Consider the following 26901-nt stretch of genomic DNA (forward strand, 5'->3'; position numbering starts at 1 on the left):
GGCTGCTTATAACCATATAAATATGGTTTAGAAGCTCTGAATATGTATAAATTTATTATTTAATTTTTAAGAAATAATAATTCAGTTGTTTGCTTTGCTCTTCTTTAGGTATGTTAGAGCGGAAGTTCTGGCTGGCTTTGTCAATGGCTTATTTTTGATCTTCACTGCTTTTTTTATTTTCTCAGAAGGAGTTGAGGTATTGTAAATAATGATTAGACTCACTAAATTACATTTCTATAATGAAAATGTTTATGAACTAAAAATACATGTTACAGAGCTCTTTCACGCTATTAAATATTGAGGACAGTCTCAGGTTAGGTAAAATATTATGTAAAAGGAGCTTATAAAATAGTTGAAAAAATTAAGTATATGTGAAACTACTTGAAATTGAAAACAACTAAATGATAGTGCTTTATAGGCTATGGATGAAGTGTTTACTCTATGAAAAATAAAAGCACAATCTGGGTAGTGAGGTCTGTTGGAAAGAGTTCTTAAAAAAAACCTGAGAGTTTTGCCGGTGAATCTTTAATATTTGGTACAATTAAAAAAAAGGAAAGAGAAAATTGAAAGATCAGTGAACTTAAAATGAATGACAATATTATTTAAGATACCAAAGAGAGATAGGTTTTAGACGAAATAGTCATGCTTTTAAATATCTGGGTTTTTTATTTATTTAAATATTATAATATTTAAAAATAGTAATTATTACCTTGTCTACAGTAAGTGAGCACTGTTGTTTTTGTTTTTGTTTTTTCTCTATAAACTGTCTTGATTAATTTTGAAAATAATAAATTTTTAAAGAATGCTTTTTGTTTTTACCAGTTGATTAATCAGAAATTATATCAATGCTCTTTGTTTGTATTATGTGTTTTCTAGAGAGCATTAGCCCCTCCCGATGTACACCATGAGAGACTGCTTCTTGTTTCAGTTCTTGGGTTTGTGGTAAACCTAGTAGGAATATTTGTTTTCAAGCATGGAGGTCATGGACATTCTCATGGCTCTGGTATGATGGTTAGAACACTACGCTTCTTCATTTTTCTCTTTTCCCTCATAATTGTCATTTTTGAAAATTGATAAATTTTAAAGTTAAAGCCTATGTTGATTTTTAATGAAAAAAAATGTTAATAGACTTTTATTAATGTCTTCCTGAACCATCACTCCCCCTTCTCCATGTTCTTTCCTCTGAGTGCCATCTCAAGATTACACATGTTCTCAGCTTGGTGTGGATTCTTCCAGAACCCTGCAGCTGATCTGTTTAGTATGACAACATTTATATGAAACAAACAAATAAACATAAAAACCACAAAACAAATCTAGTTCCTAAAAATTAGAGTGTATGTGGGTATGATTCATTATACCCTCTGTCTTTGAGATCTTTCTATTTGATAAACATTAGTCTGCCTTCTCTTGTTAACATAAAACTCCATGGTGTGGGATACGATGGCTTTTTTAAACTGGTCTTCTGTATATAGACTTTAAAGTTCTTTCCACATGAAGCATATCCTTGTGAACATGTGCAAGTGTTTTTCGAAAGCTGTATTGACCCATTTGGTAGCCATTAGTCACATGTGGCTATTTAAATTTAAATTATGGTTAATTAAATTTAATAAAATTAAAAATTCATTTCTTCAATTAGGCTAGTGATGTTTCAAGTGCTCTGGAGCCACATAGGGCTATCATATTGGATAGCAGATGTGGAACAGGTCTATCACCACACAAAGTTCTTTGCATTGCAATGTGCTGGAATATACATAGAGTTGCTGGAACACAGGAAACACAGTTTTTTAGTTTCAATAGACAATGGCAAATTGCCCTCCAAAATGACTCATCCACATTTACCCCAGCAATGAATGCCAGTACTGATTTCATCCCATTCACATCAAAACTTACTATTATGGCTTTAACACTGTTTTGTTATCACTTTGATAAAAATGTTATCTCATTTTATTTATTATTTCCCTGATTAGTAGTGAGGTTGAAAATCTTTCTGTGTTTTTAGGCCACTCAAGTTTTTCTTCTCCTAGAATTGTCTGTTTATTTTTACTTGTTTTTCTATGGTCTTCCTGTTAATCCATTTATAATAATTTTTATATATTTTGTATACTAATCATTTGTTTTTTGTGTTGCAAACATCTTTTCCCAATCTATGGTTTATCTTTAAATTTTTATATAGGGTTTCTTAATTTGGATGTAGGCTTAGTGTTTCTGTCTTACTTTTTTTCTGGTATGTTTTCTACTTTGTTTGAGAAGTTTCCTATTCCCAAGTCATAAACATATACTCATATTTTAATACTGTTAAAATGTCAGGGTTTTTTTCTTCATCCATTTTGTTCCTTCATCTGTATGTAATTTGTTTTCATAATGGGGTGAGTTACGACTTAACTTTGTTTTTTTTTCAGTGTGAATAAGCAGTTTTCCAAGCACCAATTATTAACCTGCCTTTTACCCCATTGAGGTAAAAGAACACTTTTAGCCTATATTAAATTACCTTTCAAAGTTGTTTGGGCTTATCTTGCTCAACTAGTTTTTTCATCAGCTTGTCAAGTTGTATGAGAAATCTTTTGGGGATTTTGACTGGGAATGCATAAAAGAATTTTTATGTCTTTTACTAAATTGTCTTAGCTATTTCGATAAAGATCTTTGTATTTTTTGGTCAGTTCATTTTTAGGTAATTGAATGTTTTTATTGCTATTAGGAGTAAAAACTATTATTCCTGCTTGTCTTAATGCATAAGTAGGACCTCTAGCACAGTGTTGATTAGATATACTTGGTGTGTATCCTTGTGTCCCTGAATGATCACCCAAGTAATTTAAAAAAATGCTGATGCCCAGGTTTATCCCAAAACATTTTTGTTAGAATCTCTGGAGGATGCCCCAAACATCAGCATGTTTTAATGCTCTCCAGATGACTTTAATGTGCATTCTTCTTAAGTCAATGAAGAATGTTACTGACATTTTACCATTTGGTCTGATGTTTATGGTCTGTTTCTAATGAAACTATTTTATCAAGTTAAGGATATTACTTTTTCTTCCTGCATCTAAAGTAATCATTTTTTCTCTTTAGTTAATTTAAAATTTGTAATTACATTGATAGTTTTAAGAAACTATCCTTAAGTTTTATCGTTAAAATATATCCATTTAGGTCTGCATTTAAGTGTGTGATGCATTTTCAGTCACTTTTTATATATGGTGTGAGGTATGGGACCAATATCATTTTCTTATATATAGATTTCTGGTTGTCTCAGCACCATTTGTTAAAGATTATCCCTCCCCACCCCACTGAATTGTCTTGGCATTCTTGTCAACAATCAGTTGATCATGAATGTGAGAGTTTATTCCGAATTCTCAAGTCTATTTCATTGATCCTATATGTTTATCCTTATGCTAGTATTCTACTGTCTTGTTTAATGTACCTTTGAGGTAGATTTCAAATTGGAACATAGGAGTTATCCAACTTTATTCTTCTAAGATAATTTTACCTATTCCTTACTAATTTAAGATTATTTTACTTACATATATTTCCATATAGGGGCTTTTGGATGGTGCATCTGGCTAAGCATCCAACTCTTGGTTTAGGCTCAGGTGATGATCTCAGTTGGGATCATGAGATCAAGCCCCGCGCTCTGCTCGGCACAGAGTCTGCTTAAATTTCTCTCTTCCTCTTCCTCCACTCACTCCCTCTGCTCATTCCCATGTGTGCATGTGTACTCTCTCTCTAAAGTAAATCTTTAAAAAATTGTTTTAAGATCAGCTTATCAATTTCTGCAAAAAAGGGCAGTTGGGATTTTGATAGAAATTGTATTGAATCTGTCAATCAATTTGGAAAGTACTGTGTCATGTTAGCAATTTTAAGTCTTTTTTTTTTTTTAAGTTATTTGTTTATTTATTTATTTGCCAGAGAGGGAGAAATCACAAGTAGGCAGAGAGGCAGGCAGAGAGAGGGGGAAACAGGCTCCCCATTGAGCAGAGAGCCCGATGTAGGGCTTGATCCCAGGACCCTGAGATCATGACCTGAGCTAAAGGCAGAGGCTTCACCCACTGGAGCCACCCAGGTGCCCCACAATTCTAAGTCTTCTGATCCATAAACATGGGATGATGCCTTCCCATTTACTATAGCTTCTTTATTTTCTTTCAACATGTTTTATTATGATTAGTGTACATGTTTCACACTTCTTAACTTTATAATTAGGCTTTTTATTGTTGTAGCTAATTGTAAATGTGATTGCTTTCTTAATTTCATTTTTTGATTCTTCTTTACTAATGTATAGGGTTACAGTTCATTTTTGGATATTGATCTTGCATCTTACCACTTTGCTAAAGTTGTTCAATATTCTAATACATTTTTAGTGGATTTTGTAGAATTTTTTGGTATCATGTCATCTGCAAATAGAGATAATTTTACTTCTTCCTTTTGCATCTGAATTTTTTTTCCTTGCTTAATTGCCCTGATGAGATGTTTCAGTACAATATTAAAGGTTTTTTTAATTTATTTGATAAAGAGAATGCACTCATGCCAGTGGGGGGAGGAGCAGAGGGAGAGGGAGAAAGAGAATCTCCAGCAGACTCGCCGCGAACGTGGAGCCCAAGGGAGGGCTCCATCTCATTACCTTGAGATCATGACCTGAGCCGAAACCAAGTGTCCTACACTTAACCAACTAAGCCACCCAGGCGCTCTGCTTTGGTACATACATTCAGTACCGTACATTTCAGTAAATAGAAAGTGGTGAGAAAGGATATCCTTATTTTTTTTCTTGACTTTAGGATAAATAAATATCCTTATTTATTTTCTTCATTAAATATGATGTTAGCTATGTTAGCCCTGTATTTTTCAGAATTGCCCTTTATCAGATTGAGGAAGTTCATTTCTATTCCTAGTCTACTAGGTTTTTGGTTTTTTTTTTATCATGAAAGGGAATTGGGTTTTGTCACAACTTTCTCCTTCATTTTTTGAGATGATCAATTTGTTTTTATTCTTTATTCTATTAAGACGACGTATTACATTGCTTGGTTTTGGGGTATTAAACCACCTTTTCACTCTTAGGATAAATTCCATTTGGCCATGGTTTATCTTTTTTATATATTGCTTCATTTGGTTTGCTAGTATTTTGTTGAAAACTTTCGTGTCTGTATTCTTAAGGAATTTGGGCCTGTAGTTTTCTTTTGTTGTCTTTGGTTGGTATTGGTATCAGGATAATACTGGTCTTATGTAATGAGTTGGGAAGTGTTCCCTTCTCTTCTGTTTATGTTTTTTAAGGGGGTGGGCAGGGAAGGGTGTGCAGTATTGGTATTTTTTAAAACTTTGGCAGAGTTCCAAATGAAGTCTTCTGGGCCTGGGCTTTCCTTTTTTGAAGTTTTTAAATTCTTCTTCTTCTTTTTTTTTTTTTTTGCTTGTTATAATTCTATTCAGATTTGATTTCTAGGAATGTTCGTTTGTCCATTCCATCTAAATTATCTTATTTGTTTACTTTAGTATGTCTTTTTAAAAAGTTCATTTTATTTCCATAAAGTCAGTTGTGAAGTCCTCCTGTCCCCATTTTAGTAATTTGTACCTTCTGCCATTTTTTTATTGGCTAATTTAGTTAAAGGTTTATCCTTTTTTTTTTTTTTTTTTTTTTTTTTAGAATGCCCCTTTGGTCATAGGGAAATATTTTTCTAAGCACTGCTGAAATATAATTTTTAAGTTTGGTATGTCATGTTTTTTCATTTCATTTTTGCTCATCTCAAAGTATTTTTCAGTTTCCCTTGTAATTTCTTATTTAAGTTTGTCTTTCATTTTTCTTCTGTCATTGATATCTAATTTAATTCCATTGTGATCAGATGATACAATTTTAGGATTTCAGGCTCTTTTCAGTTTACTGTCTTATTTTATGACCTAGTGTTTGATCTGTATGGACAAATATATACTGGAGAAGAGTATGTATTCTGTGGTGTTCTGTAGGTGTCTGTTTAGGTCTAATTTGTCCATAGTTGTTCAATCTTCTAGTTTTTTGTCGCTCTTCTGCCTACTTATTTATTTATTATTAAAAGTAGGTATTGAAGTCTCCAGCTGTTACTATTGAATTGTATATTTTTTCGGTCAGTTATTTTAGGTTTTGGTTCATGCATTTTGGAGCTGTGTTGTTCAGTGCACTATGTTTATAATCGTCATATCTTCCGGATAGATTCAACATGTTATTATATATGTTCTTTTTTTCTTAAAGTAATTATTAACATACAGTTTATTTTGGGTGATATTATGATAACCATTCTAGCTCTTTTTTTTTTTAACTGCTTGCATGGTGTATTTCTCTTTCTGTCTTTTTACTTTCAACCTGTTTATTATGTCTTTGACTCTAAAGTATGTCTCCTATAGACAAAATGTAACTGGATCATATTTTTTTAATCCATTCTGACAGTCTCTGTCTTTTGATTGGGCAATTTAAACAATTTACATCTCATGTAATTACTATTAAGGTAGGATTTACATCTGCCATTATAATATTTGTTTTCTTTATCTTCTGTCCTTTTGTTATTCTATTCCCTGATTCCTGTTTTTAAGTAGATACTTTTTAGTATACCTTTTAATTCTCTTGTTTCTTTTACTATATATTTTTGAATATTTTCCTAATTGTTGTCCTGGGGATTACAAGTATCATCTTAATTTAAATCAGTTTAGTTCAGATTAATAGTAATTTAGTAATATGCAAAATCTTTGCTCCAATATACTTCCCTATTCACCTCCCTTCTTTGTACTGTTATTATCATACAAATTGCGTGTTTTTATGATGTTCATCAGTACAGTTTTAAAATTATTACTTAATGCATTTGTCTCTCAAAATATACAGGAGAAGAAACAAGTCACAAATTTAAAAATACATTTATCTTCTGTCATAATTACCTTTACCAGTGCTCTTTATTTCTTTGTGTGGATTTTGGTTACTATTTAGTGTTCTTTCATTCCATTTGCAGGTAGTGTTTTCGTTTATGTGGTAATATCTTATTTCTCCTTTATTTTGAATGGAGAGAGTTGAATTTAGAATTCTTGGTTGAGTCTTTTTCTAACATTTTGATTTTGTCCTCCCACTGGCTTTTGACCTCCATCGTTTTTATGGAGAAGTCACCAGTTAATCTTAGTCAAGTTCTGTTATATATGGTAAATTATTTTTATCTTGGTGTACAGTGTTCAGTGTCTCTTTGACATTCATCAGTTTGACTATGATGTTTCTAGGTATGGCTCTGTTTGAGTTTATTCTTCTTGATTTCCCTAAGTTCCTTGAATGTGTAGATTAGTATTTATTTTATTTTATTTTTTTATCAAAGTTGGGGAGTTTCTAGCCATTGTTCCTTCAGGTACTTTTTTCTGTCTCTGACTTCCTTTTGGTTTTTGGGGACTCCTTAATGCTTAATTTGGTATACTTGATTTTCCACAGGTCTCTAAGGCTATGCTTATTTTTCTTAATTTTCTTCTTTTCTGGTCCTCAGAGTGGATAGTCTCTATTGATCCATCTTTAGGTTTGCCTAACTGTAGCTCAGATCTGTTGTTGAGCACTTCTAATAAATATTTTATTTCAGTTATTATATTTCTTTAACTCCAGAATTTTTTGTTTGGTTTTTTAAAAATAATTTCTCTTTATTGATATGCTCTATTTGGTGAGTTATTGTTGTTATATTTTCATTCTTTAGACATGGGTTTCTTTATTTCTTTGAACGTATTTATAATGGCTGATTTAAATAAAGTCTTTGTCTAAAATCGGGGTCTCCTTTGGGAACGTTTTCTGTTGGTTGCTTTTCTTTTTCTGTGTATGTGGCATACTTTCATTTTTCTTTGCGTGTCTTATAATTTTTGTTGTTGAAAACTGGACATTTTATATCATAATGACACTGGTGTCATTACCCTCTCCCTTCAAAGTTTATTGTTGCTAATATTGCTGTTTTTCTTGTTGCATGACTGTCTTGGATTTATTGCTTTCCTGCAGTGTATGGCCACTGAATTTTTAGAGCTGACTAATATTCGCCACACTGAGAATAGAGGTTTTCCTAAGGAACTGCAAGTTTGAACAAAATACTTAACTGTGCTCTGGAGATGCTGCTTTTAACAGCTTCCAAAGAAGTCAGATCTCCACTGTATGCTGTGCTGCTGGCTTTTAGCTACTGTCAGTTGAGCTGGTACAGGAGGTGAAATCGGAATAGCCCCAAGTAAAAATAGCAAAAACTGTCTAGTCTTACGGTTTTGATAGTTTCTTTGATAGTTTCTTCTTAGATGGGTGCTTCTTAGTTTGTTTTCTGGTTTTGGTTAATTACCAGAGTTCTGAACTGGTTAATTTTTAGATGTGTTCCTTATATTTGTGTTGTTTTAGAGAGAGAGCTAATTTGCCAGTATCACCTCTCTGCCATTTTGGAGTTGATCTCCCCCTTATTAGTGATTTTCCGTATAACGCAATACTGGATTTGGTTTACTGGTATTTAGGATTTTTGTGAATATTAGTGATGTTTTTGAGTTGGGTAACATCTGATCTTTTTCTGTGCTTTGTAATATCTTATATAAGATGTTTCTTTGGTGGTTTAATACTTTTTAGGTCTGCTATGGACAGAGGATTCAGCATTATTTTGTTTTTGTTTTTTCTAAAGATTCTACCTGCTATAATGTAATTCTGCTGATCTTTTATCAAATACAGTAGCTTCCCTGCCTCTGCCTCAAAGTGACCGTATGCATACATTTTGTTTCATCTTCGATTGTATATATAGTAGTACTTCACAAAGTTTTAGCTAAGATTTTTATCTGTGGTCTTCACTGCTTTATCCCCAGTGCCTGGAACAGTACCTATAACATAGTATCTTCCAAATAAGTATTTTCTGAATGAATGAGTAACATTATCTAATCTCTAAATATTTCTGTGTACTTCTCACTTATTTTCATTTCTAGTAAAGTCTACCACTTCCCTCCATATTTCATTTCTTTCCCATATTCCATGGTAGGAACTCAGTCCGTTTTAATGAATCTGTAACACTTTTTACAAGTAAATATTTAATTGAATCTCTTTTTAAAGCTAGTTCTTTTCACTAATGTCAGTATTACTGTAACCATTTTCATAATATGTTTTTACATACTTTTTGTTCTAACTACTTTTTAGGCCATGGACACAGTCATTCCCTTTTTAATGGTGTTCTGGATCAGGCACATGGCCATGGGGATCATTGCCATAGTCACGAATTGAAACACGGTGCTGCACATAGTCATGATCATGCTCATGGGCATGGACACTTTCATTCTCATGGTGAGTACAGCCAAAATATTTTCAAATGGACAGCCTTCCAAATACACAGAACTTTTGTATAGATTACTCTCTTAGTTGAAAGAGTATCTTGAAAAGGTTTTGTAATCAACTGCCTTTCTAATGAATCAGACTAAATGGTTCCCAGGGCTAATTCATGTTTAGTATATAATGAAATTAACTCAGTATAATGCTGTGGATATAGTTTTTTTCAGTGACTACATTATACTTTGTGCCACTATTTTAAATGAGTGTCAATGAATGAGAAACAATTACATTTTAGCAAATGAATATTATAATTTTTTGAAGTATGATAAGGCCTTTTGTACTACATATAGGCTTATAAAAATACAATATGGGTTTTCAGTTTTGCACATTGTCATTGTCATTTTTGGTAAATATCGCCTGATACTTCCCTTCCACATCTTCTTTATCCATCTATGGATGGACACTTGGGTTGCTTCCACAATTTGGCTACCATAAATAATGATGCAATAAATAATGGTACATATGTCCCTTCATATTAGTGCTTTTGTATTTTTTGGGTAAATACGCAGTAGTGTGATTACTGGATTATATGGTAGTTCCATTTTTAACTTTTTGAGAAACTGTAAGAAACATACTGTAAAAAAGGCAAGAGTCAAATGCTTAAGCAACTGAGCTACCCAGGTGCCCCTAGAATGGAACTTCTCTGTTACTCTGGAATATATTCAGTGGACTCCAAATAACTTAGTGATTTGAGAACTACTCTCACCCATTCAAAAACTTACAGTTATAAATTTAACAACATCCTGTTTATCTTTGAATTTTTATTTTCATTCCAGCATTTTATAATAATGGATTATATTAGGTTAAGTTATTGATTAATCATGTGTTTTACTTCTTGGCAATAAAATGCATATATAAATTTAAATTTTTTATTTCCTAGAAACATAAGATTTAGCATTTAAACACTTCTTTTGGATGGAGTTATTGTAGTTCTTACTAAAAGTCAATTAAAGTAATTCTACTTGAAAAATGTTGATACATGTATAATCGTAAAAGGCAACATTTTCACTTAAAATACATATCTTAGTGAGATAATTTGAGCTCTTTTTTTCCTCAACTAGTGTATGGATAAATGACACTTATCAATATAAAAAGGTTTTGCCAATAATTCTGTTCCTATTTTCTAGCTTTATAATGTAAGTAATAAGAAACCTTAAATAGAAGAAATTTTGTTTATAGCAGTTCTAGTCAATTCTTTGAACACCTTCAGAATTACATTCCAAAAATTACACAGTGATCTGTTATCAAGAATTATTTTTGATGATCTATAGATTGACAGTTTCATTAGAATTCTATTAAAAACAATTGGAAACTGTATTGCTTACAAAGGGATTTTGCTGGTTGGTCAATAGAGTCATTACTTTTGTAGCATTACCACCAATATTTGCAATTGACCCCTTGTTTGTTGCCCTAGAATTTTTTTTATACCTTGAGTAATGCACTGCAGTAAGAATCTAAATAGGTGAAAGGTAGCTTTTTTTTAGCCAAGGGGGAGAAGGGTAAATGGCAAAGAAGAATTTACATGACCTCAGGGCACATGGAGATCACAGTGACTAGTAAAAGGAAATGCTAGGCTTCAAACACAAGGAAATCTGACTCCAGTGGTTTCTGGGTGCCTCAGTCGGTTAAGCATCTGCCTCCTAGTTTTTTATGTTGGTTGAGTGTCCCACTCTTAATTTTGACTCTGGTCATGATCTCAGGATCATAGGATTGAGCCCTGAATAGGGTTCCTTGCTCAGTGGGGTGTCTGCTGGAGATTCTTCCTCCATTTCTTTCCCCTCACCTTTACCCCCTGCATACTCTGTAAAATAAATAAATATTTAAAAAAAGAAAGAAAGAAAGAAAGAAAATCTGACTCCAGAATCTTCTCTTTACTGTTATTTCTGCCTCCACTGTTTATTAGCCAATCTGAGGATACACAAATAATAGGGCCATGATTCCATTTTGGGAGACATCATAGTCTCACTGAGAAATACTGTGAGCTTTATATTTATTGAAATGCTACACTGTCAGTTAAACTAGCTGGTTTTTTGTTTGCTTGGTTTAACTGCTCCTATCTCAGTGACCCAAACAGTAAAAGTATATATATTGCTCTTGGGTTAACAGGGTAAAGGCTGGTTGGTGTTTCTCATTCAATTCAGGGATCTAGGTTCCTTTCATCCCTGGGATTCTTGACCCTTGGAGTCCTTCACTGGATTCCCTGTATCTCTCCAGAGATAGGGTACATAGAATATCATGTGGGGCATTTTGATGAGCCTAGAAGTGGTTTACCTGTCATATATATTTTTAAATTTTATTTATTTATTGGACAGAGAGAGAGAAAGAGCACAAGCAGGGGGAGTGCCAGGCAGAGGGAGAGGGAGAAGCAGGCTCCCTGCAAACCAGATCCCAGGATCTGGGATCATGACCCGACACAAAGACAGACATGTAACTGACTGAGATACCCAGGCACCCTACCTGTCATATTTCTTTGCTTAACACTGTTAGATATATAACTTAAGAGGGCATGGGAAATGTAGTTTATTTGTTACCAAAGAAGAAGAAGAAATGGGTGATAAACAAGTAGCCAGTCTCTACCACAGATAACAGATTTTTTTTTTGTCCAGAAGGACTTTTCAGATTTTACATAGGTACATGGGAGTTAATGTTGTTTTATACAACCATTATATTAGTATAGCAGAATATACCTTTCCACATAATTATGTAAAAAATTACTGTCTTTATCTGGATCTACTACCTTTAGGCAAATCTCTTGCCTTGATCAGGAGCTGGATTTTTAGGACAGTTAAGCCTTTTGACAATCAGCACGATTTTTTAAGGTGACTGCGTCTTTCTCCCCACCATATGCAGTGCCATATCACTGGGCAACGTCTTCTAGCATTGTTACCGTCTCTTATCAAAGCTGTAGTAAGACCATGTTAGCTCTTTGGTACTGTGGGCCAAGAACCATGACCCCAGGCAGGCTTTCTGTTAGATATGTTCAGAAAGTTTGTCAGACCTCCTGATGATCTCAATATTGCTGATCTTTTACATCGTTTACCTATGTTTTCTGCTTTGATGTTAAAGCTCATAGTATCTTCAGAGTCAGTATAGAAATTACAGTATTTTTAAATTTTTTCATCATAAAGGTAAAATGGAAAGTATTTTATCTCCTTTCTTTGAAAAGCTTGCCACATCCATCTAGAAGCTGTTGGAAAACTCTTGTTTGCCACAGTCTGGTTACCCTGGGTGCTAACCTGGCTTCATTTCTTGGACTTCTTGTAACTTTCAGCAGTAGTTTCGTTTTGTTTCAGTTTTCCAGTTGTAAAATTAATGTAGCAAACTGTAGTATAAGATATGTTATGAATAGCAGGAGACTTTTCACTATGTTCTTAATTTACCATTTTTTACCAGATTGCTTGATATAATAATTTCCTAAATATTATGTACCATTGATGCATTTTGAAGTTGCCCATGTCTATCTCCATTAAATTATTATATTAAATTTAAAAAATAATTTTGTAAGTCTGTTGTGGCTGTATATAGTCATGCATCCTTCATGATATATTTGAATGAAGTGTTCTCTGAATCAGAAAAATGGAGTTGGTAATTGAAGATATATTTTAAAATAACTTAACTCTCTACAGATGGTCCCTCCTTAAAAGAAACAGCAGGACCCAGCAGACAGATTTTACAAGGTATGACAAGCAATTTGTATATTTCTCAGTTTTATGAAACAAGTTTCATTGTGTTGAGCTATCTGAAATTTTCCTGTAAGAAAAATATGTAGAAGTATTTGTGTCTACAGTATTATCTTTCCTTGTGACTTTTAAAATATATACTATTAGGCGTATTAGCCTACATTCTTTGAACTATCACTTGGCTATTTTTATAGATTTAGTAAGATAACAGAGGTTAGAAGCTATACTGCTTAACTATAAATAATAGTCATGCACATGACTATAGTAATATCATAGTATAATTATATTTGCCTCCATAGAATTACTAAATATTTTTTCCAAGTTCAGTATTTAGTATGTATTTACACTGTGGAAAGATTTAGAGGAAAAAATGAAATGCATTCAAACCTTCACAATGTATAAGACCAAGAGTGAACCCTAATATAGTTGGATTTGGGGTGATAATGACGCCAGTGTAGTTTTATCCCTTGTAACAAATCTACTACTCTGCTAGGAGATTTTGACAATTTGGAATCCCAGGACAGGGATATATGGGAAATCTCTCTACCTTCTGTTCAGTTTTGCTATGAATGGAAACTTGCTCTAAAAAATTGACTCTGTTATATTAATATTAACTTCTATATAAAATGCAAAGTGAAACCTTTGTCGTCATATCCACTGGCATCAAATGACGATGGCTAAGCAGAAGCTTACATGCCATGTAAAACAGTACATTACAAAATTTTATAAAGCAGAGAAAATCAGTTTTATCTGTGAATTATGACAGTTTTTCTTTTTGTGGTAGGAGCCGATCTTTGGCTCTGAATTTCTGTTTAGACTTCATCATCAAAGTTTCCTAATTCCCAGCTCCCCACCTTCCTGCTTTTAACTTTTGACTTCACTCTGACTCCCTCAGTAGCTTGTGATCCAATCCCTAGTGTGCCTATTTTTCTCCACTATTTCTTGATACAGCTCTAGCTTTTCTTTTTTTCCCCCCACTATGAATGTGCTCCTCCATACTGAGGAGTTTATTTCAGGAGGCTTAAATGTGTCTTCCAGTCACTAGTTTTCCATTTGCAAAATATATAGAATTGGTTTAGAATAGCATTTGCTGAAATAGCTTGTAATCATGCATATGTAATGTATCTATATCCAATGCTATAAATTAGCTTTGATAATATGAGTTTATTTTTAGTTTTGGAAATCATCACAAGTTGAGAGAAGGGAGGTTAGATTTGCCTTCCTAATTATCTTTTATATAACCTGTTATGAAAATTACTTTATGTTTTCTGAGTATCCATCAATTTATGGTGTCTGCAGCAGCCCAGTAGGTATCTCAAGGATAGGGAAAAGTGTCTGGCATTCAAAGTTTCCATGTGGATACTCATACATGAAAACTGAGATAAATGAGTTTTTCAGTTATTTGCAGCATCTTCAGTATGACCTCTGGCTAGAGGAAAGGATCAACAACAATAAAGCAAAGATTTAGAACCCCAGTGACACACATATTAAAATTACCAGATACGAAGTACAAAAAATTAAGAAAATATATATATGACCTCAGTCTAGAGTGTTCTTGGGCTGTGAAAATATCCATATGCTACCAAGTCCAGCTCTTAACTTTTCTATCAGTTAAACATATGGGTTTAAACTTTTTTCTTCAGTGATTTTTTCTTCTTGAAACAGTTACTAGAAAGTAAGTAGGGTTTAGGTAGTTAATAACACTTGCTAATAGAGCCAGTTTTCAGGTTGGGGACTTTTCAGTCAAAGAAAAATCAAGAACAAATGATTCTTTTCTCTTCCCTTTCAGTATTTAGAGCTGTTTTCATGTCTGATCCTACTAAAACACTGATTAAAGAATATAAAGACTTGAAATCACATGTCACTTAAGAGTTTTGAAGCTTAGATACCTTCAATCTACTTTGATGGGTATTTTTCTTCAGTTTTATTTTTTAAACTTAATGTGGCCTTGACACTTATTAGTCTGTTTAATTCTTTGCTATTTGAAATACCCTAGAAGAAGAGTTTTTTGTCTCTAAGTAAGCTTCAGCATATTTTTGTTATAGGAAATGGAGCCATTTAGCTTTTTGAAGAATAGTTATAAAGGTCAATACTCCATATGAATGAAGAAATATATTAAGTACGGTGGGATGAATTATCTTTGGTATAATACTTGATATAAAATTACACAGTAGTCGACAAAGATAATTTCCTAGAGCTCATTAAGATTTGATTCAGTAATAGTCTGTTTTTAAATTATTAGAAAGTGTTTTCAAGTTTTAGCAAATCTGTTTTATACCTCAAAGATAAATGGTTTGCCTTTAATTGTCCAGTGAATAATAAAGTAGAATAAATACTTCTAAAGTAGACACATGCTTTTTATTTATTATTTCTTTTCAGATAGAATAAATACTATTTTAAAATGATCCATTTTTTGTAATATGATTTAAGTTTATTTCAAAGACAATGTTTTACTATACAGTAAATTTTACCTATTAAAGATCTAAATGTTGAATAATTTATTGTCTTAGTTAAGTCTGTTTAAGAAATAATGTATTTTAAACTTCTTGATCGTTTTAATGGTTTTCCATTCAATTATTAACTGTTAATATTTAATGGGTTCTGGTTCTGATCCCGCTTCTGACCACGAACTAATTCTGTGCCCAATTCCAGTGGGGGAGTGAAGAATGTATTCTCATACCAGCAAGCAGTTTTCTGATAACTGGAAGTCAGAGGGGCCTGGGACTGAAAGTTCCAACCCTCTAATCATATGATTGATTCTCCTGGCAGCCAGCTCCCATCCTTAGGTGGGGTCCAAAAGTATATTAACATTAACTGGAGAAACTTTGTCTCTGTCACTTAGGAAGTTCCAAGGGTTTTCCAGAAACCAGAATGAAGACCAAATACATATTTCTTATTATAATCACAATATCACAATATTATATAGGTTTCAAGACAGAATATCAGTATCCTACCTATTTAATATTTAAATAATAGCAAGTGTTAATTTAATTAACTTTTATTAGAAGTCTTTAAAATATTTTATATTTGCTTTTAATATTCATATTTATAATTTCTTTCTTATCAGGTTTGAGATTAAGGTATAATTTTAGGTAACAAAACCTTCAGGATAATTAATAAGTATATCAGGATTTACAGTCACAGTCCATAGGAAATTTAGTTTCAAGTAGTAATAATGTTAGTTACCAGCAGAGGGCTCTGTGTACCCATGTATTTGTAATCATAAACGTGTTCTTGAACAATTCTTTCAGCCTAATACCATTTTCTTCTAACAGTTCTTTCAGCCTAATACCATTTTCTTCTAACAAATTATTAATTAACTTGTGGAATTTTTTAACCAGAGCTGAATGTGCTTAAAATAAACTTATTTCTGTTATCCCTCATGTATGTTATATCAAATATTAAGGAACATTAAAAACAAGTATAATTTATGAATCAGATATTTTAACCCCTGCTGATATAAAAAAGGAAAGATTATTTAAATTTCTGGGAGTATTATTACTTCATTACTGATCAGTGAATCTAAATTCTCCCTGATTTTCAGATTGGTATTTAGTTTTTTAATATATAAAATCAAGAATACAGTTTTAAGAAATATTTGTATTTTTCATTGATCAGAAGATACTATTTTGATTCTGATTATGCTTTGTTCCCAGGTGTATTTTTACACATTCTGGCAGATACACTTGGGAGTATTGGTGTAATTGCCTCTGCCATCATGATGCAAAATTTTGGTCTAATGATAGCAGATCCTATTTGTTCAATCCTGATAGCCATGCTTATAGTTATAAGGTAAGTGTTGTATGTTACTTTCAGGTATTAAAATGAGAGGTGAGAAATGTGGTACTTAAATTACAGATCTACAGTACAAATTGTGATTGTGTTGGCTTTCTTTTGGCCTTTAACAAACTCCTATGTAGATTATTTCTCTCTGCATCTTCCTATTTTTTTCTTTTGCCATTTATTTCTTGTTTAGGTTTTAATGCTTCTTTTTGGTATTTAGCAATTAGACTTTTGGATTTGCAATCCAAATTAGTAGGATATTTTTTAATCCAACATTTATCTGTAGAGCAGAACACTGATAATATAAAATATATTAACTATAGTTAGAATCTTAATCTGTATCTTACAAATGCAAAAGAATGTTATAGTCTCTTCTATAACGATTTAATTTATTAGTTACATTATCATTGCAGAAGTCGTATAAAAATGCTTATTGAGGTATATAAGTGTCTGTCTCTCTATCTAGTTTTATAAAATTCTTAAGGAAGGGTCTGTCTCTTAGTCTAGTTTATCTCTGTTGTAATGTGTATGCAAGGTGTGTGTGTCTGTGTGTGTGTATAAATTCTCGATAAATATTTGTTGAATTAGATTCAATAGTATTTCAAATTTATCACACTCTGAAATATATTTTATTATTGACTTAATTTTTATAAGAATAATGAAATAATAAGTGCCTTTCAGTATTGAATTATTCAGTCTTGAATTATTTCATGTGAATTATATATACATATCTATACATATGTCTTGATTTTACTGTTTTTATTTATCCATAATGATTTTACTGTCAGCAAAACTTGCTTTCTGATGATAACTAGAGGGCATATGATGATTTTTACAGCTTATGGTTGAATAGAATACATTTATTTAATTATGAGGAATTATAATCTTATCAGTTACTCATAAATACAGATTTTGAAGTTCTTTAAAAAAATTTACACGTTTTAAACATGCAGATTATTTTTTAAGTTTCTTCAAATTATTTATACTAGAAAGCAATGCTACTATGTAAAAGTCTTAGAAAGTTTGAAAGTTTGGAAATCTTTGCTTTGTTTTGAGAGAGGGCATGTGAGTGGTGGGGAGAGGAAGAAAGAGAATCTTTTTTAAGATTTTATTTATTTATTTGAGAGAGAGTGAGAAAGTGTTTGTGTGCCCATGACGGGGCCAAAGAGAGAGGGAGAACCAGACTCCCCACTGAACGGGGAGACAGCTATGGTTGGACCCTGGGATCATGATCTGAGCCAAAGGCAGACACTTGACTGAGCCCACTGAGAGAGAGAATCTTAAGCAGGCTCCATCCTCAGCTTGGAGCCTAACGCAGGGCTCAAACTCATGACCCTGAGATCATGACCTGAGCTGAAATCAAGAGTCAGATGCATAACCACCTGAGCCATTCAGGCACCCCCATCTTTGGAAATCTTAACTATACTTTCTTGAAAGTTCAGCTAACATCTCAGAGAATTCTATAAAACTTAACTCCTGATGGATTTGGTAACTTTTATACCTCTGTATTTGCATGTCCCAAGTTTATTTTGTTTTGTATTAGAAGTTTTAGTTGCTTCTAATACAGTAGGATCTTAATAATTGCTTTTTTTTTTTTTTTTACTTTGGCTCTGCTCTTACTATCCTAATTCTTCTATCTGTTGTCACTTTGAAGAGATAGGCTTCTCTGTCCCTCTCTAAACTCTTCTTTACCATGTGGCCACAGTGATCTTTCTTAAGTGAAGATTATGGTAAATGGAGAAACATTACTTTGCTTTAAGTTCTTCAGTGGCACTTTCTTACCTTCATAAGAAGTCTAAATGGCTCAGTGGGGCATTATGATGTTACCCATTTACTTCTCAGTCTTTCTCTCACCCCTTCTCAATTTATATCTTCTCCAGTCACATTAAATTACTTTAAGTTTTCTGAAAATATGTTATGAGCTGCTTGGATTCTGGGCTTTGACCATATTTCCTTTGCCCAAGATACTCTTACACCCTGAGTGCCTGTCTCCCTCCTCCCACAAGTATGTCCATCATAACTGCTTATCCTTCAGATCAGATTGCAGTTTAAACAGCCCTTTCTTCAGGAAGCATTTCTGGATTGTCCACCTCTCAGGCTATATATATATACCTATAGCACTTTTTACTATTCCTTTCATGGCATTTACTTACCAAATTGAAATAGCTTGTTTCTTCTCTTTTAAGCTCCATGAGGGCAAGTTGTTTTTTCATTGTTGTAAAGTCAGCACCGGAATCTGCCAGGCAAAAAGTGTGTATATTTTGGATTTGAATCAAAATAAATTAATGTGTTTTTAGCCTTGGAGAATTACTTTCTCTTTTCCCAAATAAGGAATTCTTATTTAGTTCTGTTCCCATTCAGTTAAAAAAAAATACATACTCACAACTTTTTTTTTTCATTTTTTTAATTTTATTTTTATTTATTTATTTATTTATTTATTTATTTATAAACATGTATTTTTATCCCCAGGGGTACAGGTCTGTGAATTGCCAGGTTTACACACTTCACAGCACTCACCAAAGCACATACCCTCCCCAATGTCCATAACCCCATCCCCCTTCTCCCAGCCCCCCTTCCCCCAGCAACCCTCAGTTTGTTTTGTGAGATTAAGAGTCACTTATGGTTTGTCTCCCTCCCAATCCCATCTTGTTTCATTGATTCTTCTCCTACCCACTTAAGCCCCCATGTTGCATCACCACTTCCTCATTACTCACAACTTTTTTACTGGAATATGACACATTTAAAAACTGTACAAATCATTTTCAGCAAATATTTATTAAATAGACCCTCTCACCAAAGTGGTGATATGATACTGTTTTAATCTTACATTACAGTAGGAGAGCGAGAGAAACAACAAACAATAAATAAATTATGCAAATATCAAATAGTTATTTGTAGCATGTAGAGAGTTAACATAGGATGTAGGATTGGGTTGCTACTTTAAATTGAGTGGTAAAGGAAGTCTTCTAAAGAGAGGACATTTAAACTGATATCAGAATGTCACCAGAGAGCCTGTCAGAGGAAGAGCATTCTGTAAGAAAGAGCTAGTATCAAAACCCTATAGTGAAAACAGTGTTGACCAATATGGCAGGAGTGTAGGGAGTAAGAGGAGAGTGGTTTGTGTTAAAATTGGAGAGACAAACCTGGGAAAATTAGCCAGGATTAGGGAAACACTGCAGTTTCCCAACTGCAGTGGAAAATCATAGGGAAGTGACATTATTTGGTTTGTATTTTTAAAAATTACTTTGGCTGGTATGTAGGTAATGGATTACAGGGGGCAAGAGTGCAAAAACGGCAGAGCAGCTAGAAACCTATTAGAGTCGATGAAATGAAAGGCCATGGTAGCTCATGTTACCCTTTTACTTCTCAGTCTCATCTAGGAGCTGGAAAGATACAGATAAAGTTAGAAAATGCTTCGGGCTTAGAGCTAATAAGATTTGCTTATGGATTAAGAATGTTTAGTACAGGGTTGAATGAAAGAGAAATCAAGGATAATTCTTAGAGCTTTTACATGAGCAGCCTAGTGCGTGAAGGGGTCCTTATGCAAGAGGAAAGACTAGAGGAAGAATGATGTTTGTTTCTTTTTGAAACATCAACTACAGTTAGCTTTCAAGATAAAACCTGTGTATCATCCCTATGTAAGTCTTTCGAGTATTTGTAAAATGTTTTCTCACTAGTTTACATAAATATATAGTCTCAAATTTATAAATTTGATTCTTTCTCATTATTGTTAAACTTTAATATTTTTATATGTTCTTTTCCATTGTTCTGATGACAAAAATAATACATTTAATTATAAAAAAAACTCAAACATTAGTGAAATGTATAACTTATCTATTGAAGTGTTCTCATAATCTCACGTCTTGGAGATAAACCAGGAAACTTTAACATATCTTAAAAATCATGGGGCACCTGGGTGGCTCAGTCAGTTAAGCCTCTGCAGATCAAAAGGTCTGTTTTGGTTGTGACCAAATTTGAGGTCTCTCACTAGATGTTTGTCTAGAGATCTCTCCTAGGCAGGGATGTACAAATGTGGAATTCTTGGGAGAACTCAGCTGAATACAAAGGATTGGAAATGGTACACATACAGATATAAAGTCACTGAGTGGCATTTATTTGGCATGAATCATAATTCACACTGCTTCCATTTTCCTGAAAAGCATCCTTCTATTCTGGAGAACCCAATTTAGCTTCAGGATTCCTTTCAGTATGATGTTTCACGTAGCCACAATCGGTCAACTACAGTTAGCTTTCAAGATAAAACCTGTGTATCATCCCTATGTAAGTCTTTCGAGTATTTGTAAAATGTTTTCTCACTAGTTTACATAAATATATAGTCTCAAATTTATAAATTTGATTCTTTCTCATTATTGTTAAACTTTAATATTTTTATATGTTCTTTTCCATTGTTCTGATGACAAAAATAATACATTTAATTATAAAAAAAAACCTCAAACATTAGTGAAATGTATAACTTATCTATTGAAGTGTTCTCATAATCTCACGTCTTGGAGATAAACCAGGAAACTTTAACATATCTTAAAAATCATGGGGCACCTGGGTGGCTCAGTCAGTTAAGCCTCTGTCTTTGGCTTAGGTCATGATCCCAGGGTCCTTGGTTCAAGCCTCACGTGGGCTATCTGCTCAGTGGGGAGCCTGCTTCTCCTTCTCCCTCTCCCTCTGCCTGCTATTCTGCCTGCTTGTGCGCACGCTCTCTCTCTCTCTCTCTCTGTGTCAAATAAATAAATAAAATCTTTTAAAAAAATAATTCAATAAATATTTTAGTGCATACTCTGTGCTAGACAGTAAATAACACAGGCAAATACCCAACCCCTACAGAGCTTATATTCTAATAGGTGTTACAGTGAATAAAGCAGATGAATGTACAGATAGATAACGTAATGTCTTAGGGGGGGTGAATGCTATGAAGCAGTGTAAGGGGGTGTTATTTTAGAAGGGCTTGGAAAGTACTCTGCATAAGGTGACAGAGCCCTTAATAGTAAAGGAGAAAGGCGGGCGACTGTTCAAAGGAAGATTATTCCTGGGAGAGGGAGCGTCAGGTAAACATACTCAGGTGGGAAGCTGCCTGACCTGTGTAAGATGCAGTGAGAAGGAAAGTACAGCTGAAGTGCAACATACAGGACAGAGTGTAGAGCGTCTAGAGTTCAGGGGGAAGGTTGGGGTGGAAGATAAACTCTGGTGTCATCTGCTTGTGTATGGTACTTAAAGCCATGAGATTGGATGAGTTTTCCCAGAGAGTGAGAGCTGGTAGAGAGGAGAAGAGGGCTGAGGACTGAACCCTGAAAGGCAGGGCACAGGCAGCAGCTCGAGCTAAGGAGAGTGGCAGTGAGATGGGAGGAGTCGGAAACGCACATTGTCTTAGGAGCTGTGTGAAGAAAGTGTCTCAGACGGAAGCAGTGATCGATGGATCACATGGATCGGTGGATCGGTGGATTGGTGGTCACGGAAGGATGACGGATAATTGGTAACTTAGCCAAGAGGTAATGAGAAGGAAAGGCTCTTCAGAGGAGCTTCAGGAGAGAATGGGAAGGAGCGAAATGGGGTTAGCAACTGTAGTCAACTCCTCTTTAAGGACTTTTGCTGTAAAAGGGAGCAGCAGGATTGCCTGCCAGCGCTGGGGGCCCACTCTGAGGTCTGTGGTCATGAATTTAAAGTGAAAACCACCAGCACCATTGTATGTTTTTCTCTAGTCTTCTCTGCTACTTGATGAAGGGTATGGAGTAGATAGATTCAGTCCTTTCGGGGTTGTCAGAGGAGTGCTGACAGAGTGAGAACAGAGCACAGCAGGGATTATAGCGGTGGGAAATAAAGATTTAAAGGTGGTAATAGATGCTGAAAAAGAGGAGAAAAGCAAGAGAGAGGGTTAGCAGGTCGGAACTCCGGCAGGAGGGTGAGTGCGGGTGAGTGCGGTTGAGTAGGGGAGGTTCAGGCTGTAAGAGGCTTGAACTTGGGATCTGCAGGTCTCTGGAGTGGCTGTAGGTGTGGGTCCAGGATAAATTCATCAGATCGAGGCCATGTGTGCTGGATGGGCTGCCCATATGGGTATTTAAACTAAGAGTCATGAGAAAAGTAGAGGGGGAAAGAGAATAAGCCCATGGCTACACTCTTTAGTGACAGAGGGGAGCTATCCAGAATCATAGCACTGGGAGTCAAGATGGGTAGAAGATGGAATAATCTGATGGCCTAGGTCTTAAAGGAACTGTTTTTTGGGGGTAAGTAGGTGGAGCAGAGATCTGGAAATAGTAGTGAGAACATTTACCTCATCACTAACGCCAGCAGTACTGGAGTGTGGGAGAGAAAACACTGCTGTAGGGACAACGGTGTCCTCAGGCAATAGCCAGGGTTTTTTTTTCTTTTCTCCTGCTATTGAGAGAAGAGGCTGGGGATTTAATGAAAATTACACAGTTGGTTTTTGGGTTTTTTTTTTTGATTATGGAAATAAGTTTATTGATAGAGAAACTTGGTATAGAAGAGGATAAGGAAAAAAAATTCTCATACTTCCACCAGCCAAAAGGACCATGTTACTGTTTTTGTGGGTTTTATTTTGGCTTTTTTCTTTTATTCTGAGCCCCTTTTTTAAAAGAGTATTTCTGATTATAGCATGTATTTAAAATTACGTTGTTAAGAAAATTTTTTTAGTTTTTTTTTTTTTTATAATACATAGTCATTGTAGAAAACTTGGAAAATGATGTACAATAGAAAGTATAAAGAAAAATCAGTTGGGATCACAACACCTGAAGGTCACATTACCACTGTTAATAACATTTCTTTACAGTTATTTTTAGAGTGGTGTTTTGTTTTGTTTACATTGAGTTTCTACTATATATGCTGATTATTAAGCTTGGTCAGCATTAAAGCATTCAAAGTTTCTAGATGAAAAGTAAAAATACAATTATTATTTTAAGTCAGTAAAGTTTCATAATGATTTTTTAGGTAGCAAGTCTGTCATTCAATGATAAGTAAAATGAGGTACAGGGCAACACATAGAATGATTCATTATTAAATAAGAGTATATATGAAGTATATATGTATCAGGAAAATATCAGAGTGCATATATATACATATAACATTATTTGGGTCTCTCTGGGGGGTGCTATTTTATTTTACATTTATTTTGGGTGCGGTGATGCATTTCTAAAATTGTGCTTCTTTCCTAACGTCTTTAAGGCAAATTAACATTTCTGACTTTACCTCAAAAACATATTTTTTTAAATAGAAGGTAATAAAAAAAGTAATAGCTCTAGAGTACAAAAATAAAGACATTCCAGTTGTCTATTTTTATGTTAAGGGAGCAAACTTAATTTGCTTAAATATTCATATGATAATGAAATACTTGTAAGCAAATCACTCAGATGTTTTTCAAATTAAGTAAGAGTTTGCCTGGTTAGCCAAAACTGATTTTAGGAAATACATGAAAACTCTTAGCAACTTGACAAAATGATTATAAGAAGTAATTTTTCTTACCCTTAATTTTTATATATGTATTTGCAGTTCACCAAGAGCAAAAGAAATAATAGGGCTCTAGATGTTTTCTGGACCTAAATGTTTCTCGATTGAGAACATGCTATGAAAATAGGCATCTCTTCTTATAGGCTGGCCAGTGTTCTGTTTTCACTTTCACAGTGAAAGTGATTTCTTAGAAAAAGTTTTTCTTTCAACATTTTCTATCACAGGCAAAGGATGCTTTAAATTGCTTAGTAAAACTGAGTTGTGCTGTGATGAATTTTGTTTCTCAGTGAAAAGCAGCGATGCAGTTCAGCAGTGAGAATGTCATTTTTTATCTTCTGAAAATACATTTCTTTTAAGAGATTTCAGAGTCATTTTGCTCCTTTTCCCTTAAGTAGTTGAGTTGGAATGGCAATGAAATTCATAACTTAGCATGCAGAAATTTGAACAATTAGTTGTAGCTTTGAATCACACTGTGATTTATTTAAAAGTGATGCCTTTTACATAGATCTGTAGCTTGATTTTTGATTCACTTAAATAAAAGAGGTACCTATGTATGATGGGAAAAAAATACATAAACAGGATGCAGAAATGAGCTTTGTTTCTGGTGTGGTATCTTTGAAGCTGTGCTGGAATTTTTTTTTTCTTAATCGGTTTTCTACAACTCACCAGTTCCCATTTGTGGAAACTGGTTTACTTTTAATTGGTTAATTTTACGAATTATTTTTACCATAATCATTTGTAAATACAAAGAAAAACTTTTGAACAAAAGAAATTGTCTTTTGTTAGGTGTAAAAGTTCTTCAGGTAATTTAGTCTCATCATTTTGAAGAAAAAAATAGTTCAACTTGCAGAGGCAAACTGAAGTACAGACTTCAGAAATGACAGTTATAATCATAAATAGAAATATGAAATAGAAAGAGAATATACACTAGTGAAAACAAAATTATGTACTTGAAATTCTAAATCATGGATGATCATCATTGTTAATGAATACAGAATTTGGACCAGATACTGATTTTGATAAATCTTGTTGATTCTGTGGTTAAATAGATAATTATTTGTGATAATAGATAATTATTTTTTTAAAAGATTTTTATTTATTTATTTGACAGAGAGAGACAGAGAGAGAGGGAACATGAGCAGGGGGAGTGTGAAGGGAGAAGCAGGTTCCCCGCTGGGCAGGGATCCCAATGTAGGGCTCAATCCCAGGACCCTGGGATCATGACCTGAGCTGAAAGCAGACACTTAGCAACTGAGCCACCCAGGTGCCCCGATAATAGATAATTATTAACTTAATAGATATACAGATAATTATTAACTAAAAAGTAGCATTTTTATTTTTTTATTTATTTATTTATTTTTTTTAAGATTTTATTTATTTATTTGACAGAGAGAAATCACAAGTAGGCAGAGAGGCAGGCAGAGAGAGAGAGAGGAGGAAGCAGGCTCCCTGCTGAGCAGAGAGCCCGATGCGGGACTCGATCCCAGGACCCTGAGATCATGACCTGAGCCGAAGGCAGCGGCTTAACCACTGAGCCACCCAGGCGCCCAAAAGTAGCATTTTTAAAAACATTTAAGAAGCTGCCATATCTTCAAATAGTCATATACATAAGAAATTACGGCATTTTTTATCAAAAGTGGTTTTGCCTAATAATTTCCTTTGTGCCTCATCCTTCAAGTGGTTATAATTTATGAACTATACTTCTGGGGTAAGGTAAGCAGTTTCTTAATTTTTTTACTTATTTATATATGTGTCTAAATTATAAAACTGAATAAATAGGAACATCATTGCGTAATAACTATTTTTAAATCATACATAAAACCATCATAGTGAGAGCATTTATAAACACTAATTAGTCTAACAGCCTTTCTCAGCCAGCATTCTGGGAGAGAATCCCTAAGGAATTCATTTGTTCATAAGTATTAACCTCTCACCTATGCATCTAGAAAAGTACTGGTTATGTTACTATCCTTGGGGAAATTTGGAAGTAGTCAAATTATTTTGTGTGTTTGGTAGTTCACAGCATGAATCCTAGTTAAGAGGGTGGTGGACAGTCTTAGAAATATTGGAAAGAGTGCAACCTGGGTGGCTCAGAATGTTAAGCATCTTCTTCAGCTCTACTTCATGATTCTGCGTCAGGCTCCCTGCTTAGTGGAAAGTCTGCTTCTCCCTCTCCCTCTGCCCTCCCCCCAACTTCTCCTCCCTGGCTCGCTTGCACGCTCTCTCTCTCTCTCTCTCTAATAAATAAAATCTTAAAGATATATAACTATTGGAAAGAGCAGAGCAAATATGGTAATGTATTAGTGATCATTAGCCTATTGGACAAGAGAGTGTTTGAGACTACTTTAGACCAGAAAGTGTTTGAGACTTAAAAAATTTGAAAGAAGAGATTATTTTATGTAAAATCTATCATTTTATTTCTGTAAAACTCATGAAAATAATGGGAAAACTGGCAAGCATAATTTAGTACAGTTAAGGATATAAAATTGATGTACAAAATTAATACCCTTTATTTATAAGCAAAATTCAGTCTATAGATTAAATGTGCAAAACTTGTGTGAGGAAGAGTTTTTAAATATTTCTTTAAAAATACAAATGGACTTGAACAGAGTCTTTTTTGTTTTTGAAGAATCAGTATCATAAATATGTTAACTCTTACATTTATTTATA

General features: G+C 33.8%; 1 protein-coding gene across 2 annotated transcripts in view; it reads left to right on the plus strand.

Annotated features, from left to right (window-relative positions):
• The window catches only part of SLC30A7 (solute carrier family 30 member 7), an 88367-nt gene that overhangs the window by 19391 nt on the left and 42075 nt on the right, over window positions 1–26901 (plus strand). For both annotated transcript variants that reach the window (XM_059375521.1, XM_059375522.1), the window contains exons 4-8: window positions 109–196; window positions 877–1003; window positions 9110–9253; window positions 12925–12975; window positions 16635–16770. In XM_059375521.1, the coding sequence (XP_059231504.1) occupies window positions 109–196; window positions 877–1003; window positions 9110–9253; window positions 12925–12975; window positions 16635–16770 (546 nt within the window). The remainder of the gene's footprint in view (window positions 1–108; window positions 197–876; window positions 1004–9109; window positions 9254–12924; window positions 12976–16634; window positions 16771–26901) is intronic.

This window comes from Mustela nigripes, chromosome 14, assembly GCF_022355385.1.
Source record: "Mustela nigripes isolate SB6536 chromosome 14, MUSNIG.SB6536, whole genome shotgun sequence".
NCBI lineage: Eukaryota > Metazoa > Chordata > Mammalia > Carnivora > Mustelidae > Mustela > Mustela nigripes.